This window comes from Acanthochromis polyacanthus, chromosome 6, assembly GCF_021347895.1.
Source record: "Acanthochromis polyacanthus isolate Apoly-LR-REF ecotype Palm Island chromosome 6, KAUST_Apoly_ChrSc, whole genome shotgun sequence".
Classification (NCBI taxonomy): Eukaryota; Metazoa; Chordata; class Actinopteri; family Pomacentridae; genus Acanthochromis; species Acanthochromis polyacanthus.
The window spans coordinates 24,821,892-24,840,637 of record NC_067118.1 but is presented as its reverse complement, the minus strand read 5'-3'; the positions used below and the strand labels follow the sequence as shown (position 1 = coordinate 24,840,637).

At 40.0% G+C, this 18,746-nt stretch overlaps 1 protein-coding gene across 2 annotated transcripts in view; it reads left to right on the top strand.

The window, feature by feature from the left end:
- plekhg5b (pleckstrin homology domain containing, family G (with RhoGef domain) member 5b) overlaps positions 1 to 18,746 on the top strand; it is a 102,244-nt gene that overhangs the window by 38,973 nt on the left and 44,525 nt on the right. Inside the window, exon 1 of one of the 2 annotated variants that reach the window (XM_022189784.2) lies at positions 15,548 to 15,671. The exons of the other annotated variant lie outside the window; for it this stretch is intronic. Within the exon in view, the coding sequence (XP_022045476.2) occupies positions 15,573 to 15,671 (99 nt within the window). The 5' untranslated portion in view covers positions 15,548 to 15,572. Of the gene's footprint in view, positions 1 to 15,547; positions 15,672 to 18,746 lie in introns of those variants that run through there. 2 annotated transcript variants of the gene reach the window in all.

Genomic DNA, 18,746 nt, shown 5'->3' with positions numbered 1-18,746 from the left:
CAGGGACCTGCGAACTAAACGCACTTTTTTGGCTAAAAGCCCACTTTCTGTTTCTATTCCAGGACTGGAGGGTACAAGATATTATCATTTCCTGGTAGAGACGGATTAAGTTCAAGGTATCAAACAGTCAATGTGTCAGTTCCTTGTGTCATTTCTGATCTTCCTTGACAATTTCATCCAAATTCGTTTGTCCGTTCTTGAGTAATGTTGCACACAGGCGGAATAACAGACAAACATTTGCCGATCGTGGCATAAATCCACCACATTCTTTGGCGGAGTAAAAATATAGATGAGTATGAAATGTACATAAGCACTGTTGTTTAGCACAGATTGTTCTGTATGCAAGAAATCAAGACGTTATGCAGAATTACTGTATTTGTAGATAAGTATTAATATGGCACAGATTCTTTTATATGTAGAAAGCTTTGATATACAGATTGTATATTCACAATGGACAGGTTAGAATGCCTTAATTCAGTGCACTGAAGTTTTGTTTTTGTGGGACATCTCAGTTTCAAATAGATGTGAAATGGTAAAGATAAAGAGAAGGGTGTTTTGTGATTTTGGCCAAACATTTTGTGCTTTCTGTGATGTTTTTGGACTGGTATTGAAAGTGAGAAGTGGAAAAAAACTTCCACAAATCACTTCACACAACTCAAAATATGTCACTTATGCATGCCTATTCATTAATGTGACGACATGCAGTCGAGACTTGTCCAATATTGAAAGTCATGCGCTATCTTGCGAGGTCCTAGTAAGACTGCAATTGCAGCTTTTTTACAAATAAGTAACCGGGGTGCTCATTCAGACATGAAGTGGACTCATTCAGCTGCCATCATATCAACAAAAGGAATGCAGGTCTGGAAGAGGCTCTACAGACACACTGGGTCTACTTATTTCACCTTTCTCTGGTGTCTGCTTGGATGAAAAGTCTCACCTAAGTGACGCTGACAGGGATCTGCTAAGTAAATACACTCGTTGGGCTTGTTTGTGTGAGAGGGCTGAACAGTGCAGGGTATTAGTTGACATTTCCTGGTAGAGATGGGTTAAGTTCAAGGTGTTTGTCTAACCACCTACCACACAACTGACTATAGTCTGCCCTACAGTGTACAGGGATTCATTTACAAACCGAAGGAGGTCATTCAGGATATATGAACTCCAGAACAGTTGGGTATGTCCTCTAAATTTATCTGCCTTTCTCCTCATCTTTCTTTGTTGGTTCTTTTCATAAAATACCAATGTGTGTTTAAGACGTCTCTGTTCGACAGAACTGTCCTACATTGTATGGTCATTCTCAGTGAGTTGTTTCTTTCTTTGTTTTTCATCTTCGTGCGAGTGTTTCCAGTGTTTTCAAAAGAAAGTTGCAGCAGCAAAGTTATTTCTGAACAGGAAAATACAGTATGTTCGTTAGTTTTGCTTGATTGCTATCCACATGTACTTCTCACAGCTTGTATTGTACTCTCATAACTCAACCGACTGCAGAATACAGCCTTTAAATTGGTTTTCAGCAAGAAAATGTTAAAGGATGTGACCTCAGCTGTAACTTTAAAGTTCTTGGAAAGTTTACTTTATGAAGTAATGCAAGCCTACTAATGGAAATGCTCTGAAATGCTCTGATGACTCTGGAGTCATTTAGACACGAGGGGAGCTGAGGAAAAGCTACCTAATCACATTTCAACATAGCACTGACCGCTGAGAAACACGGGTGTTAATTTGTTTATTAAAGGAAGGGAGAGCATGCAGCGTTTCATTCCTTGCTTCACATTCACAGACGAACACGTTCACATACAGCTGCTTAGTAGATCTGCTGCTACACTGACTGAAAATTGGGCAATTGTTATCATTGCTCAGCCAAGGAACATGGCAGAGTCATGTGATGATCAGCTTACGTTTGTTTGTCTGTGGGCAACATTACTCAAAAAAGGGAAAACGGATATGGATGAAATATTCAGGGAAGGTGAGAAATGACACAAGGACCAATTGATTCGATTTTGGCAGTGATGCAGTATATAGTCTGGATCCACAGATTTGCTAAAGATTTCTGTATCGTTGCAAGATAGCGTCACTGTAACCATGACAAGTGAGCACTACATCAGCTGCCGATCAAATGATTGTGATCCTACTACAAATCCACCGCTGCAGACTAAATGGGACTTATCTGTCGAAAATGATACAAGGACCAATTGAATAAATTGTGGAGGTGTGCCATCAATTCCCACCGCCCGCTACATATTTTGGTCACGTGATTCAGTATCCGTACATAACGTACACATGCAACTCCTAAACCTTTACATTTAGCATAGGCAGTGCAGTTTTGGGTGGGTTTGTGCAATATTTATTTATCTATATGTTATTCTATCTCATTATTATCTTTCATATATGTTTTGCATAGTCTATTTTATATATATTTTTATCTTAGCTGTTATCGTTTTAACCCGCGAAGGAGAGGCCTTCAAAATTTCGTTGTACTTATGTCCGATGACTAGCCTAGCCGCGCTAGACCCAGGTCTGAAGACGCAAGAGTCTAGGAACTCTCGACAGGGAGGGAGGCGGGCTAAAAGGTTGTCTTTCAAATCACTCTGCAGCAATTGGGTAGGTATACAACCAATCAGCGCAACCAATAGACTGACATAGTTCCTAGAGCGCCGGAAATCAGAGGATAAGGGAGTTCAGTGAAGCCTTATTTATACAGTCAATGGGTGAAGCTCAAGTATATTACAGACATGTTAACAGAAAGTTTATTCAGAGTCGGTGCTAATTGAGCTCAACGACTGTTGTCGACCCTGACAGAGAATTAAATTTGTTGCCGTGTGTTGTCTAGCGCGGCTAGGTTAGTTGTTTCCAGTTGTTTCCATCAGAATCGTCGCGCCTCTGTCGTCACTTAGTTACGCCCGCCTTCTGACTCTACACTTCATGGTGATTCGTCCGGCCGGTTTTAGGAACATCCAACCTCGAGGCTTACCGAGGGTAACTAGACCAACCCTGGCAGAGAATTAAATTCGTTGCCGTGGGTTGTCTAGCGCGGCTAGGCTATCCAATGACAATAATGGCATTTGATTGATTGATAACACGCCTGTGCTCAGTGCAACGTCATTTCTTATTAAAGATCGCATCCGTCGGAAATGATACAAAGATTGAGCAGCTTTAGCAGAGTACTGCACTCTCTGAATGCTTTTCTTTTTCTGGCTGTTGTTACTAAAATTACTTAGACCGTGTTTTATTTAAGATTTTAATATTTTGGCATTACTCCTTGAACAGAACTTAGTAACTCGCTCAAGCACCGAACTCCAAAACTCGCCATTGGATTTAAAATCATGACAGTTCATCTCAATTGCTCATTTTAAAGTCTAAAAAATTGCTGAAAATAGTGTTCTCACCAGGCGTAAACTAACCGTGACGTCACCCGTTGGTTTCAACGCCAAGAAAATGAAGCCCGGATTTTGCTACTTCCTGGTCGCCGTTTTGGATTTTTTTGGAGCCAGTGACGTAAAAAGCGTCATCAAACAGACTGGACCGGAGAGCAACTAGGGGCAGGATTGGCTGAGGACTCTCTTATCCCGCCCACGTTTTACCGCAGAGGCTTCAGTTGCTGTCCATCAAGTATAGCCACGCCCCCTGGCTCCGCCAACTTTAACGATTTATTTAAAATTCAGTATTGATTTATTTTAAGATCGGCCACCTGATCTCTCATTTTGACCATGAAAACTAACGGGAAAAAAATCCTGAGCTGTAGAAAATCAGTCTATCAAATTTTATTTTTTCCAAAAATGAATTGGGGTCTATGGAGCAAAAGCTTTTTGGAGCCAACCCTAGCGGACAGCGGGATATTGCAAGTTTTTGACACTTCCGAGTTGGCTTCAATTCTGGAGCCAGATGCTACGTCCACTATATATACAGTCTAGGGTTCTCACTAACTAGACTCTATAAAATCTAATAAATTGCACTCCTCAATTTCAAGGAGAAGCCATTTGTGACTCAGCTGTGGTCAACATGATCACATGACAAAATATAGGAACTTTTCAGCTGAACTGCAGGCAGTGTTTACACAGGGCTGATTGGAGACAAGGATGGAAAAGAAGTCAAATGTCCAATGTAAAATATCTGTAGTATATAGAGCCAATTTTTAACATGTTGACTCCAGGTTTTTTATTTTTTTTGTGCGATAGTCAAAGAAATTCAACATTTTTGAATAGAATTGTTCATGACATTGAAATAACTTTATTATGTTGCGCAAAAAAGACATTGTTAATTCATCTCTACTTCTAGTCATAATTGTGCTGTGTCCACAGTAGGTGAGGTCCTTATAGTGCAGTGGAAAATAAGCCTACAGTTTGTAAAAATGTGACGAGGAAAAACAAAATCTAAGCAGAAAGTACTTGGGGTTCAGAGGGTTAACCCACATGTTGTTTTGCATATTAAATATGTTATTGTTTTATTGTGAGCAATTGTTTTGTTTCTGCTACTGACATGATGCAATGCATTGGAAAGACCACATTTATCACCGTAAATAAAGTAAATCACAACTCGATCTCATAGAATTATCTGTTTAAAGGTGACCTGCCATGTTTTTTGGAGCAATATTATTCAGCAGGTTCATCTTTGGTTGGAATGTCACAGACAACACTTTATTCATCTTGTTTCATGCTGTTTATTGTGCCTCCACAACACAATGTGTCTTGGTGAGTAACACTCGACGTGAACACAAACTCCACAGAGCTTTTATGTATACAGTTTATATTTAGCATGGTTAATGAAGCATTCATTCACTCCCTCCTTTTCAAGCACAGTCTGTTACTGTTTGCTTCTCCCTTTCCTGCAAAAAAAAAAAAAAAAAAAAGCACATGATCTGAAAACTCCAAACTTTGATGTATTTCAAGGTATGGAACTGGTTTATATCAAGCCAGCATAACACTTAAGCTCTAGTGTATACATCTACATGCAGCATAGAATTTAATATTATGTCAACTGCATGTGTGAACTCAAACACCTACTGTAGTATAAGTCTAGTAAGAGTGCATCCCAGCCTTTAGTTGGAAATTGTATTGTAATGAAGTTATCCATATCGAAGCATTTTGTACAGCTATATTCACACATGCCTCCTTGTGTGTGAGAAGAAATGACTTGAAATACAGCTTAAACCAGATCCCTGCAGCCGCTGAAATGCATCCAAAAATCATTAAAAACAGTGTGTTGATTGATGCAATCGGGAAACTTGGTCTCAGGCAGCTTCTTATGTAAACCTTAGTGTGTTTCATTTAGTGAAAAAAACAGTCTGGAATAAACTGGCTGGCACCCTCTTCTTTATAGCACATGTTCTTCATTCACTTTTAATCCTCTCCTTGTTAGGATTCAGTTTGTTTCATGACCAGACTTCATGAAGTTTCTGTTTTTTAACTAAGCTTTGTAAAGGAAAACCAATGCAACTTTAACAGAACTGCAGCTGTCAAACACCTCATTTAAGTATTGAAGTCAGTTTAATAATTGTTATTTTAGTAGTATGCTAGTCTGACTCACCGCATGTAGACTGTGGGTTTTAACCGGCCTTTTCTGACGCATATTTCACACAACGTTCTCCTCCCTTTGCGCAATCTGTGTGTTAGTTTTCCAAATCCGCCTTCACTATGGGAAACAACAAGCAGCAACCTAAGCAATGAAATTGGCCAGATTTAGCTCTCGCAGTAAGATAGTCCTGTCAGGTTTCCAGTGAATTAGCTATTTAAGTCACTTGTCAATGTTCACTTAAACAATTATACTATTTCGCAGCAACACAGTTGCAATATGCTGGGCTCAACACCACCCAAGACAACTGTAATTATTTTAAAGAAAATCAAAAAAAAAAAAAAAGTAGAAACAAGCCTGAGCAATTTCCCCCAAGGCAAAAATATGATGAGGTGCAGTCAGACCATTCACCACAGCGCTGATAGATCTGTCTATGAGAGACTTGTAATATGTTCACTGCACATTTTCAATGCAGTCATCGGCTTGTGACTGTGGACAGTGTGAGTTTACAGCAGGCTGACTTGTCGTCACCCGTTAATCAGACATCTAGTAAATAATTTTACTGCATGGGAAGTACTGAAATCATCATCAGTGTTGCTTCAGAACAAGCCTTTGTGTTTAGAGCCAGCTGGTCTGATTGTACTGTACTTGTCAACTGATGAGTTTTGTCAAACCATCCTGGTAAAGACAGAAATGTTGCCCTTGTGTTGGATTATTACTCAGACATGATATTCCTGTGTTTCTATGGAAATTTCTTCCCAGTGTAGGAAGACTAATGGTGTGAAATCCAGCAGCGCTGCAAGCTACGACAGCTTCTACTTGAACAGACACACACGGTTCATCTGCTGTGGACCAATTAGTCTCAGTTTTCTGCCTGGCTTTCTTTTTCACCCCATAGGATGGGTTATTCTAGAGAGAAAAGCAGATGACGCTGACCCAGTGATTCATTTTACATCACTTAATCCTACTGCAGTAAGGAGTATTTTCTGAAGGAGGCCGATTCCAGAGAAAGGGGAAAAACACAGCAATGTCTATCATGTAGGTTCGTTTACTTGGAACTTGGAAAATGCGTTTCATCACTTTTAGCTCAAGTAATTTAACAGGAAGAACTCTAAGGGCTATTCTGCACAGAATATACCGAGGTCAAAGATAGGCTGAAGTGTTCTCTTTGTGTGTCCCATGACCGGGTGTTCACAGCTGTTTTATTTTTTTCTTTTCAAGATTTTTCCACAGAAGAACTATGTCATTCCTGTCATTATTTGTTTGCTATTTTGTTTCCGATAGGGACATTGTAATGACTAATTTTCCTGTCCATTAAACAGGAATTTAAAGTTAGACTACTCAACTAGTTTAAAAGTAAGAAAACACTTTGACATGATTGTGTGTCAAAATTGAGCACAATTTATTTTAATAGGGGCAGCATTGTCTGAAAATGTATTGGGGGCATTTAGGACCCATTTGATTCCATTAATCATCTTCTTCAATAAACAATTTGTACTGTAAATGCCTCTAAAATGCCTCTAAAACTCACTAATCAAAACTTAACAAATAACATCCACACGTCCTGTACTGAAGGTGCTTGGGCATTGGTCCAGCCAAATGATATATGCCAGGTTATGTTGACACATCCTATCCACAGCAATATTTTCATTTTCGAGATTGAAATAGTGCCAGATCACACAGATTTTACAAGTTGCCATATATTTTGCTTTCCACCTTAGTGGGTTGCAACATTCGGATATTAATACAACAAGACGGGGGACTGCTTTCTGTTGGAGACGTGTGGTGGGAGGCTGCATAACATATTAAATGCAACAGTTGCACTCGATGCAAATAATGATAATAAAATAATTTAATTTTATATTAGCAGTTAACCAACTAGCGAGGGTTGCAACATTAAGTCAAGTAATCACGGACATGCCTACTTTCTGGAACTTTGTCCGTGGCACCTGCTTTTTGGTGACACAAGGATGGTGGATTCTTATGGATACTTTGTAGAGCTCAGCTGAGTCATGACAAGAACTGCTGCCTACTGTCTAAAGGCCCTGTCACACTCTAGCGTATAGAGCCAGCGTATGAGGAACGTATGGACTTTTTGGGCATACGCTGACATGCACTGAAACACGCTAGGGGTATGCTGGAATACGTTTCTAGTACGCCGAGGTACGTCGGTGTACGCTTACGGCCAAAATTTTTTTTGAACATGCACAAAAATTTTCAGCGTATGCCGATGTATGAATTTTACGCTCCTCATACGTTCCTCATACGCTGAACACGCTAGAGGTACGCTGAAGGTACGTTACTCATACGTCGAGTACGCTTCTCATACGTTGAAATTGAGTGGGTCAGGAAACCTAGCGTTAGAGGAGCGTGTGTCTGACGTGTGTCTAACGAATGGCTAACGTTATGATGGTAGTTCTAACGACAGTCTAGCGTACTCAACTTATGCCCAACGTGTTCTGAGCGTACAGCCAACTTATCCCATGCGTATTTCATGCGTATTTCCAGCGTATGGGGAGTGTATAAAGTCTCACATTTCCAAATCTGTATCAGTTTGTACCAGTAGTTCAGAGATGGAGGTTGCTGTGCTGCAACATCACCAAGATTTGTTACAGTTGGCAGTTGAGTATGCTAGACACAGAAGAAGAAGGCATAGAATGAGACGTGCAAGCTGGGTGAAACCTTGGATTGGAAGGCGGCATCAATTTGGCCTTTATGACCAGCTTCTGGTTGAATTGAGAAATGAAGATCAGAGAGCCTTCAGGAACTTCCTACACATGCCTCCAGAAATGTATGATGAACTGCTGGACAGGGTTGGTCCCAACATCACCAGCTGTGTACGCTCCTCATATGTGTGGCTGACGTTCCGCATACCTTTCTCATACGTCGGAGGTACGCTGATATACGTTACTCATACGTCGGTATACATCCAACTCAAATACACATCACATCACATACGCTCACATACGCTATGCATACGCTACTCATACGCTCATGGTACGCTAGGCTCACGTTACTCTAACGGTCATTAACCGAAAATCGACCTCATACGCTGAAAAGTTGTGTGTATAAACAATTTTTCAAAATATTCAATACGTTCCTCATACACTGGCTCTATACGCTAGAGTGTGACAGGGCCTTTGAAACCGATACTAATAAGAGCAGTGAGAGTAACTCAAAAATATGGAACCATAAAGTTGTGTACCATAAACTTAAACATTTTAGCTGGAAAGTACTAAAAAGCTCTACAGAGTTGAGGGGTTAATGTCTGTAAATCTGTCTTACATACAGTCATTTGATTTAAAAAATGTTAAATCCCTTTCAAGCAACTGACTGAGAAGGATCATGGGCAAATTTGCCATCATTCTGTAATTACTCCACCAAGGAACGCGGCGGAGTTATGTGACTATCGACATACATTTGTCTGTCTGTCTGTGTGCAACATTATTTTAAAAAAAAAAGGAAAAACTGACTTGGTTTAAATTTTCAGGGAAGGTCAAAAATGACACAAAGACCAAGTGATTAGTTTTTAGCAGTGATGTGGCTTATAGTCTGGATCCATGGATTTGTTAGATTTGAATTGTGTGAGAGTGCCATGGCGTAACTGTAACTATGACTACAAGTGAACACTACAGCAGCTGCCTGCTGACGAACATATGATTGTGATCCTACTACAAATCGGCCGTTGTGGACTTATCGGGACTTATTCGTCGGAAATGATTCAAGGAACAATTGATGAAATTGTGGTTGTATTTCCAAGCCCCATCAATTCCCGCCCCCCGCTACATAGTTAGGTTATTTAGGACTTGGTATCTGTACATAACGTAGACATGAATCACACACATCTGTGCTCAGCACAAGGTAATTTTATTAAGAATTTCATCCATCAGAAATAATACAACTGAGCAGCCTTGATGGAGTATTGTGCTCTCTGAAAGCTTTTCCTATTGCAAGATGTGGCCACAGTAAATCAAATTTATACTTTACACATCTACAACAGTATATGTGTCGTAAATTTTGGCATCACCTAATTCTGTGAGGGTCCACATGGAATTGTCTGAACTCCTCCGTACAGCTCAGAAATGGTGACTGTTTAGACTGCCCACACTACAAGCTACTTACTGTGCATGTGCCAGGAACACAAGTGGTAACAAATGTTTGGTATGTGCACAAACACAGTAGGAAGCACTAAATTCTCCAGAAATCCTGTGCTACGTCTGCCCACATACTCTTCACAACACGGGAATAATCACATTAACGTGGTGCTACAGCGTAATCTGTAGCCTGCTGCTATATCCCTGTGTTTTTCTGTCTTCCCTATGAGGCCAGTGTGATCGTCCGTGGAACAGACCAGCACACACCTATCGTAGTATGATTCAGCCAGGAAGAACTGGTCTGTGGGCATAAATGTAGAAAGTATGAATTGACCCTTACACCGGGTGTCTTCCAATACCCATACAATATAGTCTCAATTGTATGCAACAATATGTGTTCTGTACAGGCTGAAAGAAAAGATTTGGAACACAGCTATACTCTTTGAAAGCCTATTTATTGTATAAAAATACAGCTATTAGATGCCCCATTGAGTTTGAATATCAAACAGCAGACCCAAAATACAGATGTAATGACAGTGAAATGTGGAAAAAGCACAAGCCTGTCCAGCGAATGAGTGGAAAGAAAAACAGTCTGACAGGCACCCAGCAATAACAAACAAGCTGGACACTGACTTGTGTGTCTCCATTAATTCTGTGTCTTCTCAGGAAGTGCAAACACTAGAAAGGGGGCAGGGGCTGCATGGGGGGACCAGTGACGGCAGTTCGGCCCCCCCAGGAACATCCCAGTCAGGAAACCGCATCGCAGCAGACAGGGGAATAACAGGAAGAGGGTACCTGCCTGATGCTCCAATGGAAACGGCCTTGTATGGTCTGACCAGTTTAGCCCGGGTTCAAAGACTTAAGAGAAGGCCTCCAGTGAGGAGATGGGTTGAGAAAACAAACCCCAACTCCCTCGCATGTGAAGACTCTTCTTATTACAAAGCCCACTAATTGTTGGTTGGTAGTGTTTGGAGAATGTAAACAACCGCTGCTTAATGAAACCCTTTTGAACGTTTGTCTGCACAGCTTAGAGAGGCGATAATAAGCTTTGAAAAATCTACAATTTAAAATGTGTTATTATGGCTGTGGAAGCATGTAACGCATGCCGTCTAAAATTGCTCTCGATTGAAGTTCGGCCGTGAAACCGTGGAACTTCCAGCAGCATGGCGGGTGACATGTTTGATGTTCATACTTTCTCCTGCAAGTCTTTATCTCACCAACTTGCTCCTTCTTGTTGTCTTAACACTCAAATTTCCCTTTGTTTTTCCCCTTCATTTAATTGGCCTTTTGGAAAAAAAAAAAAAAACTGAGCTTACACTGTAAAAAGTTTGTTTGAGGTGTTGGTGTAAAATTTTGTTTTGAATGAATCTCATTTGTCTTTCTGCTTTTGTTGATTTTGAACTGGTTTTCTAGTGTCAGCGAACGTGTAAAAATTAGGTTTACTGTTTTAGCGTTCTGCATCATGATGTCCACATTTCTTCCTGCATACTGCTGTTTTTCCAGAAGGATTACAGAGTAAATAACAAAAGGAAAGGGAGGGCTAATGACAAAATCGTGTGTTATATTTTACTTCTTTGGGTAAATGAAATACTTAAGTTGGAAAGATTAAAATCTTCACATTGACTTTCCTTTATAAATAAGCTGGAGCAATGCAAACTGCTCATGTGAGAGGAATTAAATGATTGAAGTGCAACTAACTATAGCCCATGGCACTAGTATTACTTGTTAACTTAATTTGGATGAAGTTAATTCAATTGTGGGTTCCCTCTTGAAGTTATTCCGTTCAGCTGGTCCAACTATTGTCTTTCTTCAGTGTATGGTTATTGAGGGGTTAAGGATGGGGTCGGGCATCAAGGGAAGGTCACTTACGTTCGCCCCCCACCTCAGTCTACAACAATGACAATGCCATTGGGGTCTAATCCTTTAGGATAATTGCATCGCTGCTGTCCACTCTTTTAAATATAGCCTCCCCTAATTGAGCCTGACAGTGGGGGGTGGCGGGGCAGGCACGGATTCAACAGGTCGCTTTGTTTTGAAGACACAGGACAAGGAGAGGTGGGGTTGGGGGTATTAAGACCTCCCCTCTCCCAACCCCACTTGTCTTACTCCAAACATGTGGCCCCCAGCCTCGGGGGTCTGAATTATTTTTTGTGAGCTAGCTAATTGTGGGGGATTTAAACAGGACTCGTCTTGGATTAACCTGAATGACAAAAGAACAGAGTAGTGGGTGTAGTGTTTGTGGTCAGCGCAGCAAACTGTAACACGACGATCAATCTGTAAATCATACTTGCCGTTACACCATGTGCCCACACAAGGCTTTACTCTCCCACACACTCACCACACCAGGGCTGCAACTAATGACTGTTTGCATTGCGCAGTGTCGATCATTTGTTTAGTCAATTGAGATGTCACCACAGTAGCTGTGTTTACAAAATATATTTTTGCATGTGCGTTCTTTGGTTTCTTAATAGAAAAAGTTAGCTGAAATGGCAAAATTCGAAAAAACTCGGAATGCTTTTACAATTTTTGACTTTTTCTGAACAGTTGCATAATGGGAAATGCAGCCATCTTTTTTGACTCGGTTCTGATGCCAACATTTCCCTCGAACGACTGATCAGCTGATTCCACTGTTTTCATTGCCTTCAACTCTGGACAGCATGGAACACTAGATTGAAAACAGTTCCTAGAGACCACTATTTGCTTTTCTCTAATATATGCCCAAATTCAGTCTGCTTTTGTTAGGACTTCTTCTACTCTGTGTATTACACCCATGTAACCAATAGCATCTCCTATGATGACACTATGCTGCCTAGTTTATTCGCTCCTAAAACGTTAATGGAAAAAAAGCCTCTTTTTTTTTTTGCATTTTCAGAAGTTGGGTTCAGGTTCACTTGACAATTGTATGGAAACTTGGTTGTCTCAGTTTAAGTCTGACCAACAGATTGATGATTGTCTAAAACAAACAAATGGTAACAAAAACCACATTTAACAATTTAGGCCCCGTCCACACGAAGACAAAACGCTGAACAGTTTCAGAAATGATTGCCGTAAAGACAAAGGCGTCTCAGAAATTTTGTGCGTCTACACGAATGCACTCGATATGCATGGAAACACTGTAAAACCCATGCCAGAACTCTAGGGGCACTGTAACGGTATGACGGAAACGCACAAACAGAAGAAAAAAACTGTGGGCATGCGCACTTGGGGCAAAAGTTGTAAACAGAGAGCTTCATCAGCACATTTGCTAGACTGTACGCTGCCATTGTTGTTGTCGTGGCCACGTGTGGCGCATGCGTGTCAATGAAGATACAAAACTATGACGCAAGTGTTTCTGAAAAGCAGCGGATCTGCGTGAACGGCGTTTCAAAATCTTTCCACTCTGGAACCCATTTTCAAAAATGATCGTTTACAGACCCCCAAAACGCCGTCTTCGTGTGGATGATACGCAGATTCGGCAAGAAACTTATGCGTTTAGACCTCGTTTCGTCTTCGTGTGGACGGGTCTTCAGAATGAGAGAATGCTTAAAGGGTCAACGTCTCAGTGAGAGATATAAAATAATAATGGTCAAACACACAGGAGTGTATACAGGCTTCTTTCAAGACCTCATTTAAAAAATATGAGTCTTATAATTCACAACTGAATTGTGTCTCGCTTGACAAACACTCATGTCTTCCATACTCATCACCTCCAAGTAGGGCTACAAGTATCGCTTATTTTCATTACCAATAACCCGACAAATGTCCTCTCAATTAGCTGTCAAATAGTAAACTGTGAACCTTCATGAATGTCGTGAAAAATACCCACTGAAAGTTCTCAGAAAACACAGTGATGTCCTTTTAAATGAGTATTCTAGCTGACCAACAGTCCAGAAACAATGTATACTTCATATGCTACCATATATGGTAGAAACTAGCAGAAAAGCCCAACATAAATCTAACAAATGTTTGTCATTTCTGTTGAAAATGACACACTGAACTGATTAAGCAACCGGTGTCTTTTCTAAATGTGTTCCTGAGCTTGAGTTGAGATAACTCTTACGACATCAGGGTTTTTTTCCACTCAAATTTATTGAAGCTCATCAAGAGCAACAGAAGGCCTCGTGTAAGTGTTGTCACAGGTCGAGTAATATACACTTTCAAGCAATGATCCCTCTACAGCACTGTCTGATTGGTTACTACCAGCCAGTCAGGAGAAGAGGAGACAAATGTGATGTCCCTCGAAGTCAAAATATACAGAAGATGCCATCTGACACCATCACTTGTACATATTCAGTTACAGTAGTGCTTATTAATGGAGTAGCCTAGTAATGAATGATTTTAAATATCCATTATGTGACTCCTTCATTACAATAATTAGTATTTGTCCTGAAATAATGCTATGAGCCCCTAAGAGCAACAGTTGGGGACAGTTTTGATGACTGATTTTTACTCCACGGTGTTTATTTTCAAAAATGTCCATGAGGTGTTTTTCGTTATACTCTGGCTAAGCTGCTTTCGCGCTAACTGTTTTTAATTCCAGAACTGACCCGGCCTGAACAGAGGGCACAGTGAATGTAGTTTTATAAATCTGTGTGTGGTAATGCTGACAGATTTACTTCTCATTCTTTCCCCTGGTCAGCACTTTGGAGAGAAACTGCACTCCCTCATCTGACCTTCTGTTCCTGCCGGGTCAGAGTTCAGCTGAAGTACTAAATCAAGCCTGAGAGTCAAACCCAGGCGTGAAAGAGGAACTATTTGAGGATTGCTCACCAATTTTGAGTTGGATTAAGATGGAGCTGAAACGTCAAGGAAGAGCTTGTCAGACGGCCAGTTCTCAGGAGGAAAAAAAGCATCAGTTTCAGTCTAAGTTTACATGAGTCAGCCAGGATGTGTGCGAGCTTGTGGGGGAGTGATTGAGAAGATAGGCGGGGTCGATTATTTCTGTCTGCCTGTGTGTGCGCCTCACCAGTAGACTGCTGTAGTAAACAGAGTAAGGCTCTCGGCTCCGTCACGTTCTCTCGATCCCACCGTCTGTCACTTCAACTGCGTCCGGTGTTTTCACCCTGAAGCTCGGGATTATTTTAGGAACTTGAAACGGAGAAAGTACACGGCAAGTTCGATCCAGGTTGGAACTAAAACTTTGGCCACCTGCTGTCTGTCTATTGGACCTTGGAGATATTGATCGGTTCGTCCACTGAAAGAGAGGCTGCCTTTCCAGAGACGTGGAGTTGATCTATGGCAAGTAAACACAATGTAAAGGCAACAATTTCTCTTTTGTGACACTTATTTGTTACTTTTATTCATTAAGATAGATGTTTTCATTCATTATCTATGATGGCAAAGCACAGCCGTACTAAACCAGCTAATGATTTTGTTCACCTTTGATTAATCTGTACATTAATTTCCTATTCATTGATTGATTGGTGTTTTTTTTTAATGAGGTTTAATGCCGTGACAGAGCTTCATCCAAACCAAAAACTCAAATATATTAAATCTGTTGCAAGAACAAGCAGCATATTCCCCCAGTTTAGAAACTGTCAGATGCTTGACAAATGATTAGCAGAAACTAATAATTGATTATATAAGTATGCAGACCTTGATTGATTTGTTTCTGTGCAGTCCTTGTCTCTGTTGTGTGAGGCTGTGTTGGTAGCACACATCCACATCTGTGCAGACTAGCACATTAAAGTCCATTTTTCCTCCTATGTCTGCATATTTCACATCTGCTTCTTACATCAACAGACCAGCGTACCCCCTGGCACCCACCAGCGTTCTCCTCTTTCCATTTTCTTTATACTAAATTGGAAGTGGTTTCCAAATAATCAATTTCCAAGTCATATTTGGAACAGCTTGCATCCAAATCAGCATTCAGTGGACGTTCTAATTTGACTTGGAATACCCAGTTCAGTTCAGTATTTTTTTTCCCTCTCACTTCCTCCTTTTTTGGTCTTGTTCACCGCCCTCCTGTCTATCTCTGCTTCATTCTCCTGCCCTGAAGCTATGGATAGGAAGGCCAGTTGCGTCATAGTCCAGCCAGCATTGCCTGAGACAGCAGTCAGTACACTTGACTTTGTTGAAGCAGAAAGAGAGCAGCTGCCGGTGAGTGGTGATCTTTTTTTCCCTCGTGTAGTTGTGTTAATCGTCCTGAGCTGAATGGTGGCAACTCTGACTTTGTTTAGTTCTACAGCTGTAAGAGGGTTTAGGGGCGTTTCTCTCCTTAAGTGGGAGTTTGTGTGTTGTTTTTGTCTGTGACGACGCTGTGACAGTGGCATGTGTCATTCGGGTGTCATGTAAATATTTGCCCATGCGGGGTCAGTTGCTGGAGTTGAGCTGAAAATAATTAAAACTGTTTACTTCCCACTTTATCCTTCTAAACCTACAACCTGAAAAGAAAGTAAGAGAGAAGTTCTCGCTGTTAGTAACTGTTGTAGTGGGATTCGGTTGAAAAAAGACGCTGTATCCAGTTCTTCAATAGGAAATTGAGTTGTGAAAAATGAGGAGGTAATATTTTTCTTGGGCAGACTTCAGTACATGTTGAAACATACCTTCACTGGAATGCATAGTCTACTTTAGAAAAAAGGATTTACAGTATTTCCAGAGAACATGCTTGCTCCTGAGTTAGTTGCTTTCTGTAGAAAATGCTCAAACTCAGTGCTTGTGTGTTGACAGCTGGACCTTTGAGTGGAGCCTGATTTCACCTTCAGATTGTTTGTACACTGTAAAGAACATTTAACAGTAGTTGTAAACTCACTTTTTAAAAACAATTTGCTAATATTTTAGTCAATAATAGTTTTGGTAAATTGCAGATAACTGGTAAAATAACGGAAAAAGTATTAATTTATATGCTAACTGTAAATAAAGCCCACATCAGGGTTTAGTAATATCGAATAAATTATTAATTTACATGTTAACCCATAACATTGAAAGCTCTGATTGATGTCTACATAAAAAATAGAAACAGCCATTTGTTCTTTTACTATATGTGGCTGTAAAATGACACTGTTGTACTCTATTTATCTACAAATTTTCCATAATTTTCTCAATTTTTTTGTTCTTTTCAGCCATTTTCACAGAATTTTTTTTTTTTTTTTACAGTGTATGGTACTCTGCCATTTGTGATATTGACTGAGAAATAAAGATAAAGGAGATGTGACAAAGGTTAGAAATCATGTTGCTGTCTTACCAGGTCAGTCATAGGAGAGTTAATAAGTAGCACACAACACAATTTGCAAATCTATATTATCAGTAGCGGAAATGCAGATGTTATATTCAGTGATGGGTTATTTACACCGGCTTTCTTCCCGTATGAATGTAAAAGCAATATTGATGTGTTAGTAATAGAAGAGTGGGCCATTTCTCCTAAACACCTGTATGTAATCTGGGAAAAAAACCACTCCACCTCCATCGTGTTACTGTGCAGTGGAGGAGGAGATTATGAAATACTGTGTATAGTCACTGTAATCTGTGGGGTGTCCAAATAGCATAAAACAACAAATGAGTCACACAAAGTGATCTGGACTCCTTAAATGACTCTGACATACTGGTTGCGGTATGTTTTCTGTTCGGGTTTCTTTTAGGTTAATTCTGCTCGAGGAATGTTTTGTATCAATAGTTATTTGCTAATCTGGTCCAGGAAAACATTGCTAAAAGGAAGCCGGAGGGGCTGAGAAACACGACCTGCCAGACGATCATACAACGTATTTTGAAGAGAAAACAAATGATAAAATGATTATCCAAACTCTCTGTTGTAAACATCCACCACAGTTTACAGACAGGCTTCCTGTGTCAGTGAGGGTCTTCTGTACTCACCATAGCTGTGCACACATTCATTCTTCCTGAAGGAGATTATTACTATTATGGATGCCTTCACTTATTTCCGAATAAAGTGCTTTAGATGAACTGATTAAATTGTTTGCTTGTTTGATAAGTGACCGTTCACTAAACCTCTTTGCTGAACAGCAATTGTCTACTCAAAGTGGAAGATATCTAGGAACAACAGGTTGGTCAAGTGCTGCATGGAGCTCTAATCAGAGCAATATTCAATTTTACAACTGCAAGAAATGGATTTAATTTTGAGTTTGTCTGCTTCAACGAAAGCTGCAAATGTTAGCATTGCAGCCTAAGTGATAAGTTAAAAAAAAATTGATATATCGACTGATATCAGCATATTTTACACAAAATAAAACATTACATGTTCTATTTTATGTTCTATTTTACCTAGCTTAATGTTCATTAATGATACATTTGTCTTCATATTTAAGTGTATTAAAATATCAAGTACACGCCATGAGAACAAGTCTTATATTTTCTCCACTAAACCACGTCATCGTCTCTACTATATTTCAAGCTAGCTATAAAATTCATGCTACTGATTTCTTCCTGACCACTATTTCATCAGATTTAGGTCCAATCAAAAATGTTTGTTTTCAAAATGTCATCTAAAGCAAAATCACTGTTAATGTATAATGGTCAGAAACAGTAACTGTTTGCAAGTGCTGAGTTAAGACGTGAACAGATAGTGCTTCTGCTGTAAATGTTAAGGCTACACGTATTCTGTGGAAAATACTTTTAACACTTTTAAAGCCTGAAATTGTTCAATTTGGAGAGCTTATCAAACTATGACTCCTGAGCGCCTTACATGTGTAACACTTAATGATGCTACACTAGTAACTAGCATCAGTTAAACTCTTTTAAAATGCTATAATGTGCAGCGTGAATGGGCTTAGACGCTAACAGCTTAGCTTCTACTCAAGCTGACTAATGTACCAAACAAGTCTGGCAATGACATCATCACAGGAGATTAAAAGATGTTGTTTATTAACATTAACTTCCTATGAATGTATTTCACAAACTAGCTTTACTGTGAAGACACCGTTTCACTCCACACCACCAACTGCTTACTTTGCTGCTGAGAGTATTACAAATATTGGAGCTGCATGATGACACCACTTTTGATGTATCCAGAGCACCTTTTTCTGAGTTATATTCCTTTAAAATGGCCTGTTACATATCATGCAGATACAGATATATCTGTTATAGGCCTACAACGGCAGATAATATCACTGCGGCGATCAATCAACTCGGCTGTAGTTAGTATGGTAGCTATACTACTACTTTTATCCTCATTATATGAGGATACATAACATATTTATTTGCTCTTATGTCAGTAAACAT